Source organism: Aquarana catesbeiana, linkage group LG04 (genome assembly GCF_042186555.1).
Source record: "Aquarana catesbeiana isolate 2022-GZ linkage group LG04, ASM4218655v1, whole genome shotgun sequence".
Lineage (NCBI taxonomy): Eukaryota > Metazoa > Chordata > Amphibia > Anura > Ranidae > Aquarana > Aquarana catesbeiana.
Window position 1 is genome coordinate 432982332 of NC_133327.1, and position 16188 is coordinate 432998519.

General features: G+C 43.5%; 1 protein-coding gene across 1 annotated transcript in view; it reads right to left on the reverse strand.

Annotated features, from left to right (window-relative positions):
• Positions 1-16188, reverse strand: part of LRP11 (LDL receptor related protein 11) — a 76107-nt gene that overhangs the window by 35458 nt on the left and 24461 nt on the right. The window contains exon 3 of the mRNA XM_073627397.1: positions 11873-12014. Coding sequence (XP_073483498.1) covers positions 11873-12014 — 142 coding nt within the window. The remainder of the gene's footprint in view (positions 1-11872; positions 12015-16188) is intronic.

Here is a 16188-nt window from a genome sequence, read left to right on the forward strand (position 1 = left end):
CCAATGGTGTGAAGTAAACCTACCAATCATAGTAGCGACTGCTATTTTTTCATGATTCCCCCAACTGTAACTGTACACATGATCGGACTTCTTGTCGGAAAAAGATATGTTGGCTTTTCCGATGGGATTCCGCTCAAGTTTGCCTTGCATACACGCGGTCACGCAAAAGTTCGCTGAACTTACGACCGTCAAGAATGCAGTGACGTACAACACTCCAACCAGCCGAGAAAATGAAGTTCAATGCTTCCGAGCATGCGTCAAATTGTTTCCGAGCATGCGTAGGAATTTTGCGTGTCGGAATTGCCACAGACGAACGCATTTTCGGATAGGAACTTTTTCCGACCGAAAAATTGAGAGCATGCTCTCAATCTTTTGCTGGCTGGAATTCGGCCAGCAAAAGTCCGATGGAGCATACACACGGTCGCATTTTCCAACGAAAAACTCTCATCGGTCTTTTGCTGGCCGAAATTCCGATCGTGTGTATGGGGCATAAAAGGGATCTCAAGAAAGAAGAAGTGGACTGTGGAATATCCAAACATTCCATCCGCACTACGTCCTTTACCCCATGGTGAGGACTTGCCAATTCCAGATCCACCAGATTCCTACTCCCTAGATTCAGATGATGATAAAGACGATGAGCTCCTAGGATGCAGCTGATCTGGGGGTGTTGATGTCAGCGGACCCAAACTAGCTTTTGGTATTATTAAAAAGATACATTTACAGTATATTGATTGGTGTGGCACCATTCTAAGTGCTATATCACATTTTGCATAAAAGTTATGGAGCATAATCGCACAGCCCCCTCAAAATTTTGAATTATTTTGATGCCATTTTGACCTGAAGCTGTATCTTGAAAACTGGAGCCAATAAATACTCAGGATTTAATGATCCTTTATTAGTGACCCAATTCTGGTAAAATTTAGCTACTTTCATTTCCGAGGCTTTCTCTTTGTATACCAGTGTAATAAAATAAGACAGATGCAGATTCAGATTTACACCAGGAATGCTTTTTGTAAAAAAAAAAAAAGTCCTACTAAGAATTAAAAAAAAAAAAATCAAAAGCCACTCTTTTTATGTCAGTGCTGTCATTGACAAAGGGCAGGCACAGACAAAATATATTTCCTGACGCCAACATGGACGCATACTAGCGATAGGCTCCGCCTCTCTTCCACTCCCTCAGGACCAGTGAATAGCATAAATTAAAGGCCTAGTTAGGCCACACCCCATTCTTCTGTTTTTCCTCATACCTCCATGCACCAGTGAAGAGTAAGCAGTACTATGTCCCCACCTCTGCCTCCATGCAGCATCCGGCTGGGTTGAGCCTCTCCCAGTTCGAAGTCCCAGCGCTCAGGCCACTAAATTGCGATAAGCAGCCTGGAAACCCCTTCTGTGGGACTTGATGGGGTCCTGCAGCGTTTCCTCTTTAGGAATGGAATGTGCCAGTAAGTAAGTGTCTGCAGGCTGAGGCTTGGGGGGGGGGGGGGGGGGGGGGGGCAGCTAGTTCATTCATTTCACTCCTTTGGTCCCTTGTATTTCACAGGGCTGCCTATCCACTTTTGTCTCCCTTCATGTTTCCACTTTTTTACTTTGATCTTTTCCTTTTCTGTGCCTTCTTTGGCTCCATTTTTTGATTAATTTGCCCTTTTGCTTGTTTTATCCTGTGCTGGACTGTACCGAAGCCCATTTTTCTTTAGGGAAAAGCTGCCCTCTTGTTAATAATGAGGGTCAGAGTCACAGGGTAGATCTACAGATCTCCAGGGATAGAGGGGCTCAAATGGCCCTGAAGGTTTGGTCAGGCAGAGCCTCCTTTGCCTGGCTCTGGATCGTTCTTCCCTCTGCTTTCTGGGACAGGTGAGCTTTCCTTCAATGCCCCTTGCTGTTTGTTTCAGGTATGGCACAAAAAAAAAAAACTGTGTTTGTGTATATATATGTGTATTCAAATATTTGTTGCGTATGTATGGGCAATAATTTATTTATTTCCCTTAGACTTTTGTTTAAGAGAGAAAAAAAAAAGGAACACTTTTTAATTTTTTTGTTACCAACGTATATTTTTCTCTTTCATCTCTATTTGTCCTCAAACTATGCGTCAGTAACCATTTATACAAAAGACCCTCAAATTCAAAGGTAGGAGACCATCATGTGGTAAGTTTCAGGAAAAGAGTGCCACCCTTTGGGGATTGCTTTGAACTTTTTCAGCCCCTCATGCTCATGCTCTCTAAGTTTAAGAGCCACAGGAGGCGGACGCTCTTTGGAGGAACAAAGCCCTAGATGTGGCTCCCATTCAAGGGGAAAGTTCCAAGGATGACGTCTTATCGCTTCTTCCTAGAGCAACGCTACCATCCCAGCAAATATCCTGCAGCGCCTGTGTCGCAATACCTATTCTAAATAGGCTGGTGAGTACGGACTGCCTGGAGGATTCGCAGTTGACAGGTAACACTCAAATATTGTTATTGAAGAGGGTGGCGTGAGATTTTACTTATTTCAATTATCTCGGCCCGGCAGACCCCTGCTAGTTGCCTGTCACTAGAAGAGCATCCTGGCACCTCGGCACGTGGCGTTTACCCACTTAGTTCTGCTACTCTGGCGAGTGGACAGCCTGCGGACAGTAGTAGCTCCTCTTCATCAGAGAAAGCCCGGAACTGCTTGGCTTCAGTTTTCCTTCCATTAAACTATGTATCCAGACAGTCAAGCGGGCCAATTGTATGGGTAAAGTCATATTCACCCTTTCTTCAGAACGGTAAAGTCTGGAGACAAAATCTCCTTTATTTTTCTATACAGGTTTTATCCTCATTAGAGATTGGATGACATTGCTTTAATCCCTGCCTACAGTAGATATGATGTTTGAAACTTTGGGCTGCGTTTGTTTTCTCAGACAAGTTTGGTGTAAGATACCTTATAACAGGAAATCTCTGTGTTGGTAGGAAACTAAACACAGCCATACCAGGAGTGACAGGAAGTCCATCCTGCTCCTGCAAGATGGGAAGCAAAGGGATAGGGAATGTTCCTCCTCTCAGCAGCTTCCATTCTTCTAGACAGATGGGCTGCTATAATATATACATATCAGACCTAGGGGGGGTTTTGTCCTGATTCCATTCACAAAAAGAATATACAGGCTTCAATTCAACCATGTATGTAGTTTTCGAGAGATGGTGGCTAGCGTCCGGTTGTAGATCCGAAGATGTTAAACTTTTTTTATCCCCTTAGAGATCTTCAAAATGGAGTCCATTAAACCACCACAGCCAGATGGCAAAATGCTATATTTGGATCTTCATGATAATGATGATAAACATCCCAAAATATTTCTTTCTTTCATAACTGGTAAGCTTGCGATCGGCTAGACGCATTTTCAGTTTAACAGTCTGCCTTTTGGCCTATGCAAGTCTACGAGTTCACAAGGGTTCTCAGTGCAGTGTTCGCTCCACTCGGAGAACAAGTTCTCCAGGTGCGCCGCTACCTGGACAACATTATTCTTCTATACAGAGGTCTGAAACAATTGCTGACGCACCAAGAGATTCTCATAAACCCCCTTCGGGGGTATGGTTTATTAACTCTCTCTAACTTAACAGATAGTATACCGGGAGGTCCTCTGACAACTCCTCTGTTCAGCTTCCACCGGAGAAAACTATGGCAGTCAAAGAAGGAATGCTGAAGACAGTAATCTCCACTTGTTTGACCATTTCTCAGTGCCTCAATCTTCGGAGCACAATATCGTCATATCAATAATCCCTTGGGCCCTCTGACTTTTGACAGTTTAAGCTGGGATTCTTAGCACAATAGAGGAAACAGAGCCTTGCACAGTTATCAACTGTCACTTAGTATGAGCAGGAGTATACGGTGGTGGCTGAAGAGGGAGAATCTGATGAACTTGCCCCGTTAGAACCATTAGACTAGATCACAACTACTATTCATCTTGGCAAAGATAGCCTGGAAGACGCACTGCAAGAAACTGTCAGTTCAGTCAAATGGGAGATTCCAAGTCAAGCGGGGTAGTCTTAAAGTGGAGGGCCACCCTGAAAAAAAAAAATCACCAAAAATCCTAAAAAAAATTTAAAAAAAACATTTAAAAAACAAATTTTTTAAACTTACCTAAACCCTTGTTGCTAGGCAGTCTTCCTAATCTGCCTTTTCCTATTCCACAGTGTGTTCTTCTCCTCGCTGAGCGGCCCCGTTGTCTTCTGGGAACTGTGTGTGTTCCCAGAACACCACCGGGCCATTTACAGAGCGGAGCGCCACGCCGCTCGTGCGTGCACAGTAGGAAACTGGCCTGGCTGTTTCCCTTACCTAGGATGGCGGTGCCGGGACCCAAGAGCCGAGGGACGGGTCGGCCTCGGGCGGCCGACATCGCGGTCACCCAGGACAGGTAAGTACTTATTTAAAGTCAGCAGCTACATTGTTTGTAGCTGTTAACTTTTATTTTTTTTTTATTTTCAGGCGGAATCCCATTTTAAATACCCTAGAAATCCAAGCAGCTGCTTTGGCACCTTTCGCCTTACTACACAGAATCAAGGGAAGATCAGTCTCTCTGCAGTTGAACAACATGGCAGCAGTTGCCTATATTTATCACTAAGGAGGAACTTGTGGAAATATGCTATTAGGAGAGGTGAACCCCACGCTGTCAGGGTCAGGAAATCACTTACAAATTACGAAAGCAGTTTACCTCCTAGGGGACTTACACACACACAGACAGAGTGACCATCTTGCAAACTTTCCAGAGCACGAGTGGGCCCTACAATACACTGAGCTGGTCCACAGGTGGGGCCAACCACAGACATACTACATTGCTTCTCACAGCAATTACAAACTTAGGAGGATGTCTGAATCAGTCCTGCACCTCAAGGCAGAGAAGACAAATGCCTTGATTTTCTCCATGGATCTACAATCTAGCCTATATATTTTTCCAAAACCATTTCTCGTAATGAGATTCCTCTTGAGGCCTTTTGAGAGTGAATATGGTAGTCATATCCATTCCTCCATTTTGACATTGAGGGCCTTGAGTTTTCGTGGCCATTCATCTCATGAGACAGAAGCCGATTCCCTCTTGAACATACGCAGGCCGTGGCTGCAAACAGGACGACTGATAGGGGAAGCTTGAGAACCTAGCCTGCTCCAGGATGATCTCTACCTTTGTGGAGTGTGAGAAGGCACTTTACTAACAACATCTATGCAAAAATCTGGAACAAGTTTGCGTTGTTTGTCAGCAGGGCGAGATAATGAGACTACTGCCCCTCAGGTGACAGCTGTTCTGGACTTCTTGTAGACCAGATTAGACATGAGCCTTAGCCTATATTCCTTGAGATTGCAAGTGTCGACTAGGTTGGCAATAACAAGGTTCCGGAAATCCTTTTGTTTGCACAAATTTTAAAGACAGTCAGGAGGTTTCGACCACCACGAATAAGGATCTTTCCCAGTGGAATCTATCGGTGTTGCTGGATTTCATATCAGTTCAACCGTTTGCTCCAACAGAACAGTATTCAGTTTGTGACATTACCTACTAGGCAGTATCTATTGCAACATCTTCAAGCAGAAGGATGTCTGAGATTCAAGTTCAGAGAGCTTCATAAAAAGATATTGTTTTCTTTCCAGAAGGAGTAGACTTGTGTCTTGTATTAAGGTTAGCGACAGCCCTCCATCTGACAGTCATCTGGGCATTGCCTAACTTCCCAGAGGATCACTCAGGAGGGTCACACAAATTGGATGTGTCCAGAACTTGAAAGAAGTTCCTATCCACAATTGCCCTTTTCAGATCATGTATTAAGCCTTTTATCTTTCCAGCTGGAATTCATCAGGGAAAAGAGGTTACCTTCTGGACTCTAGTAGGCTTGGTCGTGCATATAGGGCGAGGGGTCGTGAACCTCCTTCAGCAGTGGATACATACTCTCCCAGAAAGGTTTCGGTCTCATGAGCTGCCTATTCGAAGGCGTCCATAAAATCCATCTTCAGAGAAGTATCAAGGTCGCTCCAGGATACCATTTCAAGCGTTACGGAGTAGATCTAGGTGTCTTGCCATTAGTGGACTGCGGAGGAAGGACTGTTCCGTCTTCTGTCCCATTCTAATTAAAAATTTATTTGACAAGCAAAGTCCACCCTGTCAGCTAGTTATTTATCACTAGTATGCTGCTATGTTGGCGTCAGGAAAACGGAAGATTATATCAAATACTTACCGTAATTTTCCTTTGCTGACGCCAATCCATGGCAGCACATGGACTCACCCTTGTACGTTTTGGTATGTAGCTAATTACAAAGAATGGGGTGGGGCCTAACTAGGCCTTTCATTTATGCTATTCACTGGTCCTGAGGGAGTGGAAGAGAGGCGGAGCCTATGACTAGTAAGCTGCCATGGATTGGCGTCAGGAAAGGAAAATTACGGTAAGTATTTGATACAATTTTCCGTTTTAGAGATCCAAGGAGCTCTTCAGTTTTATACAGCAGAAAATGTTTTCTTAGACCTATGTTCCTCTTTAACGTTCTAAATCAAAGGACAACTTTCTGCGCACAAAATGGCAAGCCTAAATACATAATGAAAAGACATTTATCAATAAAGCGGGCAAACATAGCTTGTAATATATTGTAGTTTACCAATCATTAGATGTGGTGGCTGCATTGGGTTTTTTTCACCTGGTGATCTGGCCAGTAACACATCTCCTGCATTACAGTGACCCCCACTCTGGATGAAGGAGCACAGGGGTACCTTGGGACAGCATCATTTTCAGTTAGGGGGAGGGGAATGTTAAATGTATTAGCAAATGTAGATACACCAACAAATTGAAGCCCAGCTCTAGCTCACACCTCAGTTACAGCAATTGTTTTGTCCCTTTTGAGATAAAGGTTTTACGTGACTAAATAAAAGCTGATCATTGTAAGCACCCTGGTCAGTGGTAAATGGTTTGTCTCTAAGGTTGCCCTCCAACTGCTACATTTGCAGAACAGCATGTTCTGCTGAAAAACAACAGACTTACTGGCTGGATCACCAGATAAAAATAAAGGAAAGAAAGCCTAAAAAAAAAAACAAATGCAGCCATTACATCTAAAAATTGGTAAGCTGCAATATAAAAATGTTTGCTTTTGTGTTTAATACTGCTTTAACAACAAGTACATTACATAGTTAAATAGTGAGATTGAAAAAAGACACAAGTCCATCAAGTCCAACCTGTGTGTGCTTTTATGTCAATATTACATTTTATATCCCTGTATGTTGTGGTCGTTCTGGTGCTTATCTAATAGTTTTCTGAATTTATCGATGTTACACGCTGAAACCACTGCCTGTGGAAGAGAATGCCACATGCTTACCGCTCTTATAGTAAAGAACCCTCTACGCAGTTTAATTTTGAACTGCTTCTCTTCTAATTTTAGCGAATGACCACGTGTCTTTTTAAATTCCCTTTCGCTGAAAAGTTTTATCCCTATTGTGAGGTCACCAGTACGGTATTTTTACATTGAAATCATATCCCCTCTCAAGCGTCTCTTCTCCAGAGAGAATAAGTTCAGTGCTCGCAACCTTTCCTCATAACTAATATCCTCCAGACCCTTTATTAGCTTTGTTGCCCTTCTCTGTACTCTCTTCCGTTCCAGTACATCCTTTCTGAGGACTGGTGACCAGAACTGGACGGCATACTCGGTGCGGCCGGACCAGAGTCTGACTACAGTAAAATAAAAATAAAAAAACTGACCGGTTAAACAATTTGTAAATATTAACCCAAAATTGTGCAACTCAATGTGATGTCACAATCCTGCATTCTAAGTCAGTAGGAGTCACATGAGATCACCCCCCCCCCATCCACAAACATTTATAGCAATATACATCCCTAAAGGATAAGTTCACCTTTGGAACATGTAACATGTTCTATTCGTATTTAGGGTGGGATAAATAACATGTTCCAGCTCCTGCCTCCTCTCACCCCTTCCGTTGGACAGCAGGGAGGGGGGGGACAGATCTTCTCCCCACACCCGCTGTCACAATTAAAAAACAGCAGGCCATGTGGGCGGGCAAAAATTGTTTATTGTGAATGAATGAACTATAGGTACCATCAGCCATAGCAGCTAATGCCTTGTAGTTCTCAATGGACTGCGAGGGCCCTCATAGTCTATTGATTCTATCTACAATTCAGTAACTGCCTGCCTATGTTGGAGGTACAGGCAGACAGTGTACTGAGAGTCTACAGGAGCCTGGCATTGCACCCACAATCTGCTGATCACGGGTGCAATGCTTTACAGGTGTAAAAAAAATAATAAATGCATATTTTTTTTACCTGCAAAAAAGATGTGCATTTATTATTTTTTCATAAAAGGTGTTCTGTTCCAGTTCCATGGCCAGCATGCTAATCCAGTGCCATCATTACTTCCTAAAACAACTGTACAGAGGGCATGTTTTGACTTCATTCTGACTTTCCTTATCTGTATACTTGCTTCAGGTCAGTAACTAAGAAAATATTGATGCCAGAAACAGCCAAGCAACTAGCATTCTTCAAATGTGGTCAGCAAAGGCAGTTGTCCATATTTCTTCCAGCACAAGTAAATATTAATCAAAGATGCATGTTTTCTGAGGAGCTATCAAACACAGATCACTCTGCAGAGAGCAAGGCAACTGTAATCAAGACTTATGAAAATGAATTTTCACTTAGCTCAGTAAATGAGATAAAGCTGTGCTGTTTCACCTCAATCCTGCAATTGTGTGCAAGTAAAATCATAATGCACAAGTCCAATAGGTTTTTAGTACTCCTAGATTCATTTCTCCAGTGTTGATTTGTGAGCACTAGATGGCAGTGTCCCAAACTGAAAGAAACATTTTTTTTAACTTCACTAAGCTATGAACATTTAAACACATCCTGGTTTGTTCAAAGGAAACCTGTGCTGTAGGAAATATGTAGTATTTCATTACTAGATGCTTGATTTTCTTTAGCTGCAGTACTTTCTGAGTTGCTGACCCAAAATAAGTAAGCAGCTAGTAAAGTCAGAACTCCTAATATGTATATTTCTCCAGGTCAGTCACTCAAGAAATAGTGGAAAAATAGAAAAATATTGAAAATTGCGCCACAGGAGTAATTAAATATGCTGGTATTCTCTGGTGCATCTGTGTGATGGGGGTACCATCAAATACAGTGTTTATGTGAAGACAGCGCTATCACCACTTAATGTAACATTTCATATTATGTGGAAAACATAAATAAAGACAAAACATGCTTGTGTGCCAACACTGCACAAATAAAGTGCTGAAACAATCAAGAAAGTGTCTCGTGCTTATTTAAGTTATACAAATATTAAGAAGGTCCCGAAATGATCCTTATATTTCTCCAATACCATAAAGTGTCCTGTGTAATAAAAAATCTTCACATTTCCAAACGTATGGTGATCCCATCTCAAAGACATCCTCCACCTTCCATGCATAATCCACCACCAAATTCTGCTAAGTAACTCACCAGAAATAATGGCCAGTATTATCATCAACCAGCATAAGCGCATACGAATGCAGAATGCTCACACAAGGGCGCGGTGGATTTTTCTTCAGAGCCATCCCAGCGCTCATCCCACAATGAACACTCAGCCATCAAACCCAGGTTATGAGAGGAGAAAACAGCATACTCATACCATTAAACCATCAAGGCCTTTTTATATTACAAACTCAACCCCAAGTACTTACAAAGTAACAAACTTGCAAAGCGCACGATCTTTTCTTTAACAGTCCGTCTCTGGCCACATCCTCTGACCACTAGCACAGACTTGGCGTGCGTGGTGACACATCACATCAAAGCCCCGCATTTCTTAAACTGACATCCTCCAAGGTTGGAATGCATGGGGTTGAGTTTGTTATATAATAAGGCTTTGATGGTTTTACGCAATGAGTACCTTTTTCCTCCTCTCATAACCCAGGTTTAATGGCTGAGTGTTCATTGTGGGATGAGCACTGGGATGGTTCTGAGAAAGATCCCCCACACCCTTGTGAGAGCATTCTGCATTCGTATGCACTTATGCTGGTTGTTGATAATACCGGCCATTATTTCTGGTGAGTTATTTAGCAGAATTCGGTGGTGAATTATGCACAGAAGGTAGAGCATGTCTTTGGGATGGGATCTTATTTCACCATAAGTTTGGAAATTTGAAGATTTTTTATTGCACTGGACCTTTTATGGTATTGGAGAAATATATTGATTGTTTTGGGACCTTCCTAATATATTTATAACTTAAATAAGCACAGGTATTTGTTTCAGCACTTTATTTCTGCACTATTGGCACACAAGCATTTTTTGTCTTTATTTATGTTTACACATAAAGCATTTTTCGTCTTTATTAATGTTTGCACTGTGAAAGGTTGGGGAATTTGTAGCTCAAAGGTAGCGCCAAACAGTGAGTTTACTCCACACCTGGAGTACGTTTCAGGGGTTTTTCTGACCACTTTTATTTAAAACAAAGCAAAAAGTTTACACTTGAATAGGTTCACACGCAGGGGTTCTCACCATTAATGCAACAAAACATAGAATTCAGCCTCATTGCTCTTTTTTCAGCTTCACTGCTTAGGCCTCCTGCCTTGGTCCTTCAGACCGTCAAACACACAGTCCCAGTGCTCGTGCACAAAAAGCTGTACCTTTGTCAACTTGACTGTTTCTCCTGCAGCTCCCAGCTGATGGATTCTCACAGGCTTGGGCCTTTGTCTGTCCTGACCTGGACAGTATGGTGCAATGTGCGCTGTACTGCTCCCTTCACACACTGACCCCGTCGTGAGGGTGGGGCCACTGACCTCTAATTCTCTATTCTCGGGGGGCATCTTGACTATGAATTTTTTGTCTCAAAACTGTGAGGAGATACATTTGACCATTTCTTGGCAAATAAAAAAAAAATATATCCCCTGCAGTGGGACTATGCCCACACTGTAATGCCCCGTACACACGGTCGGACATTGATCGGACATTCCGACAACAAAATCCTAGGATTTTTTCCGACGGATGTTGGCTCAAACTTGCCTTGCATACACATGGTCACACAAAGTTGTCGGAAAGTCCGATTATTCTGAACGCGGTGACGTAAAACACGTACGTCGGGACTATAAACGGGGCAGTAGCCAATAGCTTTCATCTCTTTATTTATTCTGAGCATGCGTGGCACTTTGTGTGTCGGATTTGTGTACACACAATCGGAAATTCCGACAACGGATTTTGTTGTTGGAAAATTTTATAGCCTGCTCTCAAACTTTGTGTGTCAGAAAATCCGATGGAAAATGTGTGATGGAGCCTACACACGGTCCGAATTTCCCATAACAAGGTCCTATCACACAATTTCCGTCGGAAAATCCGACCGTGTGTATGGGGCATAAGGGCTATTTGCTGGTTTATGTCTAAGGGAACAATAAAAGGAGATATACTTGCCTGATTCTCCTCTCCTCCCCACAGCTTCTGCACCCCCTGCGCTCTACAGTCCTGACATCATCAAAACCAGGGCAAGGTCCATAGCCCTGCTCTGGACATGAGGACACTGGGGGCCAGTCCACTGCTGGATCACAGGGAAGAGCCGTCTGCTGGGGGAGTGGAGGATAAGGTAAGGAAAAATGTTTCTGCTCTTTCCTAGGCAAAACAAGCTATTAACCCTTGCAATGTGGGCACAGCCCCACTGTAAGGGATTTTTTTTAATCTGCCCAGAATTAGGCTTTAATAAGCTTGTTCTTTTATTTTATATTTATCAGTTATTATTTTCAGATAGGACACGATCAAAGGTGAAACTTCAACACAAAACTAACATGATACTGGGCTATTACAGCTATCTGCGTTGTCACCGAAACGCTTGGCTATTATGAATTACTGAGCGTCACTGATCTTATAACAGATATATAATATAAACTCTTTGTAAAAGTACTGTATTGTAAGTAAAAAGATAATTTGTGACCTACCTGATACATGATGTTCAGCAGGGAGAACATTGACAGAGACATTGTCTGAGCTCTTCTGTCCAGATGTGTCAGTCACAGTCAACTGTAGAGTATAAACTCCTTCTTGCAGGTGGGAGAGTTTCAACGTCCCTGGTTGTGTGACCTGATAAATATAGCCATTAAATACATTTAGATATGTTCTAGGTATTGTTATAGCCCAACTCCAGTCAACTTTTTTCTTAGTCATTGACACTGTGGGGAACAGTTAGAACCTTAAATTGGTTGTAAACCCACAAACAAAGGACAAAGCAAAGCATACTAGCTCATTATGAAATACTTACCTTAGATCGAAGCCCCCGCAGCGGTCCTTGTACACCGCTCCAGCTGGCGACATCGCTCCCGGAATTACTTCTGGGTATCGTGGGCTCTGGCGCTGTGATTGGCCAGAGCCAGGATTACGTCACTCCCACGCATGCATGTGGGAGCTGCTGGTAACGGCACACTCACTGGAGCAATGCCACGTACGTGCCATTGTTTCAGTGCGCATGTGCCGATGACGTCGACGCATGCAGATACAGGGGATATCTCCTAGACCGTGCAGGTTTAGGAGATATCCGGGGTAGCTACAGGTAAGTCGTATTATAGGCTTACCTGTAGCACAAAGTGGTTGTGTAGGGTTTACAACCACTTTAAGCTGGCCATACATTGAGTGAATTTCAAGCCACGAGTGACCCTACTGGCATCCTCCTGACTGACATCCTTTGATCTGAAAATTGAAGGAGCCAGGCAGAAAACTGTTGACCAAAAAGTGGTTGCATCCAATCAGATTATTTTGACAGCTGCGGTTATCTTAAATACAATAGCCGGCAAGAGAGATCGTCCATATACGCAGTTTAGCCCATGAGCCTGAACTAGAGGAAGTGTATGACCCTCTTTAGTCAGGTTTTTCCTGCTGTCTGTATCTGCAGGGAAGAGATTTCTATTCACTTCCTGTTCTAAGGTCAGGTTTTCACAGGGTCAGGAAAAGACATGAAATCTTTCCAATGGGAACAGGCAATAAAAAGGTGTCTGTTTTTTAGCAGAGTGTGGAGGGGTTTGTGAGAATTGCAGCCTGGGTTTTCTTCTCCAGTTTGCTCCACTTTAGGGATCGACCGATATCGTTTTTCGGTGCCGGTACGATACCGATATTTCGGCCACCTCTCCTGCCGATAACCGATATTTTTTGCCGATATTTTGTACATTTAAGAAAAAAAATTTTTTACACTGTCATTTTATTTTTTTTTTTGTTTTTTCACTGTTATTGCTGTCACAAGGAATGTAAACATCCCTTGTGACTGTGATAGGCATGTTAGAGGTACTCTTTATGGAGAGATCGGGGGTCTACAAGACCCCAAGCTCCTCCTCTGCACTTCAAAGTATTCAAAACGTCAAGATCTGCGTTTTTGAATACTTTCTTTTTTAAAACTGGCGCCTTTAAGATGCCAGTAATCCAGGAAGTGATGTCATGACATTGCTTCCGGATTACTAGATCCGAGACCTGAATGAAGCATTGGCTTTGTTCGGGTGTTCGGCCAGCCAGTGGGACTGGAGAGCCCCAGCGGAAGGTGGTGGGAGGTCCCCTCCCGCTACTTGTAATAACAGCCGAGCAGCTGCTGAGCCGCATAGGTTGTTATTACAATAAAGCCATCCACTCTAAAGAATGGTACCAGGGTGGTAAAATCCCTTGAAGCAATATCGGTAATATCGGTCAGTTTTTTAAAAGATACCGATACTTCTAAAAAAAATGAGTATCGGCTGCACCAATAATCCGTCAATCCCTACTCCACTTCTTGACCTGCTGCCAGGAACCGGAAATGGTGAGTTATCTCTACAATACAGGTACTGATAGTAATAAAAACCTGACAGAAATCCCACAATGTCCAGGCTGCTGGATTCTGTATAAACCTTCACTGCAAGGCTGCCCTGTCCTCTTCATGCTGCTGAACTTCCAACGCTGTTTCGGCTCTCAGGGCAGAGCTTCATTAAAGATGATCCAACAGGGAAATGCCCCGTCCTGCACTTTAGTCTATTAAGAGTTATTTCACTGATTTGTGCATGGGGAAAAGGGGGGGGGGGTCTGATCAGCCACAGGGTTCTCTCCCCCATTCTGACATCATGGTAAAGCCACTGCAATCAATGAAAGAACATTTCTCAATGAAGGAGAAAGGAACGGTCTTGTTCCCATCTGATCATCTTTAGTGCAGCTGAGCCTGGAGACCCAAAGCTATTAAACCCCACACGCAGTGCTGAATGTTCAGCATCAGAAGAGGACCAGGCAGCCCTGCAGTGAAGATTTTTGCAGAATCTAGCAACCTGCACATCATGTGACATATATAATTACAGCTGTGATGATGTGACATGACTAAAGTTGTAGAAAAAAAAGTTTTTTAGCTAAACAAGGCCAATTATACTCCCATGTGACAGCATTGGTACTTGGAGACTGACCACCGAGGCACAACAATGTCACATGGGGGCAAGAAGTCTTCGAACCTGTGCAATGTCAAAGTCCCAACTTACACCTTACATAGGGCTTCTTCTCCTTGCTCCCGCAGGCCAATAAAATAGCCAGTGATGAGAAGGTAATTATAGGCCAGCCTTTCTCAACCTTTTTATCCTAGAAGAACCCTTAAATTACATTTATGATCTCGGGAAACCCTTGTTTAAAAAAACTTTAGCACCCTCTACCTTTAGGTAGGTGCTAGAATAGGATTTTTTCTGGGTTTAAGATATCAGTGCAAATTTAGACAGGCCTGTACTTTGGGTTAGGCCTGTTTGTTTTGATTTGAGGCTGGGAGTGTTTAGTGTAGTAGTGGGTGTGATCACCTGTGCTCTGATTCAGAGACGCCTCCCCTGCTTTTAGGAAGATTGTTCTGGAACAGGGGTTGGACCTGAAGTTTGAGTGGCAGGCAGTTCATGTGAGGAGCTCTGACCAATTCCCATTCGGTGCTGGCAGGAGGCAGGTTTCCCATATAAGCTGATGTCACATGCTGCTAGGGGAGTTCTGACAGGAAAAGGAGAATGGCGTTTTAGGTAGCTGCCGCAGGGCGTCCCCACATGGGGGGCGCACCGAGCGCGGAGCAGGGCCAGAGGAGCTGCTAGGATGGATTACTGGATAAAGATCCTCACTATGGAGTTAGTGTCAAGCTGTTGTGACTGTGGAACACAGGACTTGCACTTTGGAGAAGGTCAGTGAGGAAGAAATCAAAGGAGGACTGTTGAGAGCAGAACAGAGTCCTGTGACCAGGGAACACAGGACGTACACTTTGGAGAAGGTCAGTGAAGAAGAAAAGGAAAATTGTTGAGAGTAGTGCAGAATGCTGTGGCCGGGGAACACAGCGTTTGCAGTTATGGACTGGCTGGGAGCAGTAGTCCACTTATTGCCGTGTGCTAGGCCGTCGGGGAGAGGCACCAAGTATCTCTGGCCTGGTAAAGCACTCTGGTAACATCATCCAAGAGACTGCGTAGCTACCAAATTCACAGAGCCATCGGGGAGAGGTATTGTATGCCTCTGGCTTATTGATTTGCTCAAGCGACACCATTCAGAGACTTTATTACAGTAATAAAGTACAGACAGCAAACTGGGGTTATTATGGAAGTGAAGCAACAGGAATCTAACAGTTTTGCAGTAGAGGATTTGTACAAGAAGAGAGGAATCTAGAGGAGCGATACTCTGCAGGAGTTAGTGCAGAGGAAGAGGAGCAATAGTCTGCAGCGGAGATATGCAGAGGAAATAGACTGTGAAAGTTAGAGGTGCATCATTTTCAGTCCTAAAGCTGCTAATCAATGTTCTACAAATGTGATGACAATTCAGTAAGTGCTATGGGCATCCTAGATCTTCCTTTACCCCAATCAAGTTGTATCCCGCAATAAACGCAACAAAACTACGCAAATGACTGCTCATTGTCTCAGAGGTGATATATGGGGGTCTGGCAGCAGGGTGATTTGGTGGATGTTCGTAACTTGGAGCAAGCTACCGCTACACAATTCATTGGTGGTTAGTGGGAAAGATTCCTCTTACATTGGTGGCCAGTGAGAAGAATGCTGCCCTTACAGTGGTGGATAGTATACCACTGTTACCGATAGCTTAAAAGATCATTGATGTCATGCAGCTGGCTTTGCAAAGTGACATTGACTCCAGAACTGAGCCAGAGGCATCAAATAGGAATTCAATCAACCAGAGCTCAAAGAACCCCTAGCAACCTCACTAGGAACCCTTGTTGATAATGGCTGGTATAGCCTGCTGCTAGCAATTCTGCCCTTGACAATACATCAGAATCAGCAGTGCCAAGATCACAAGG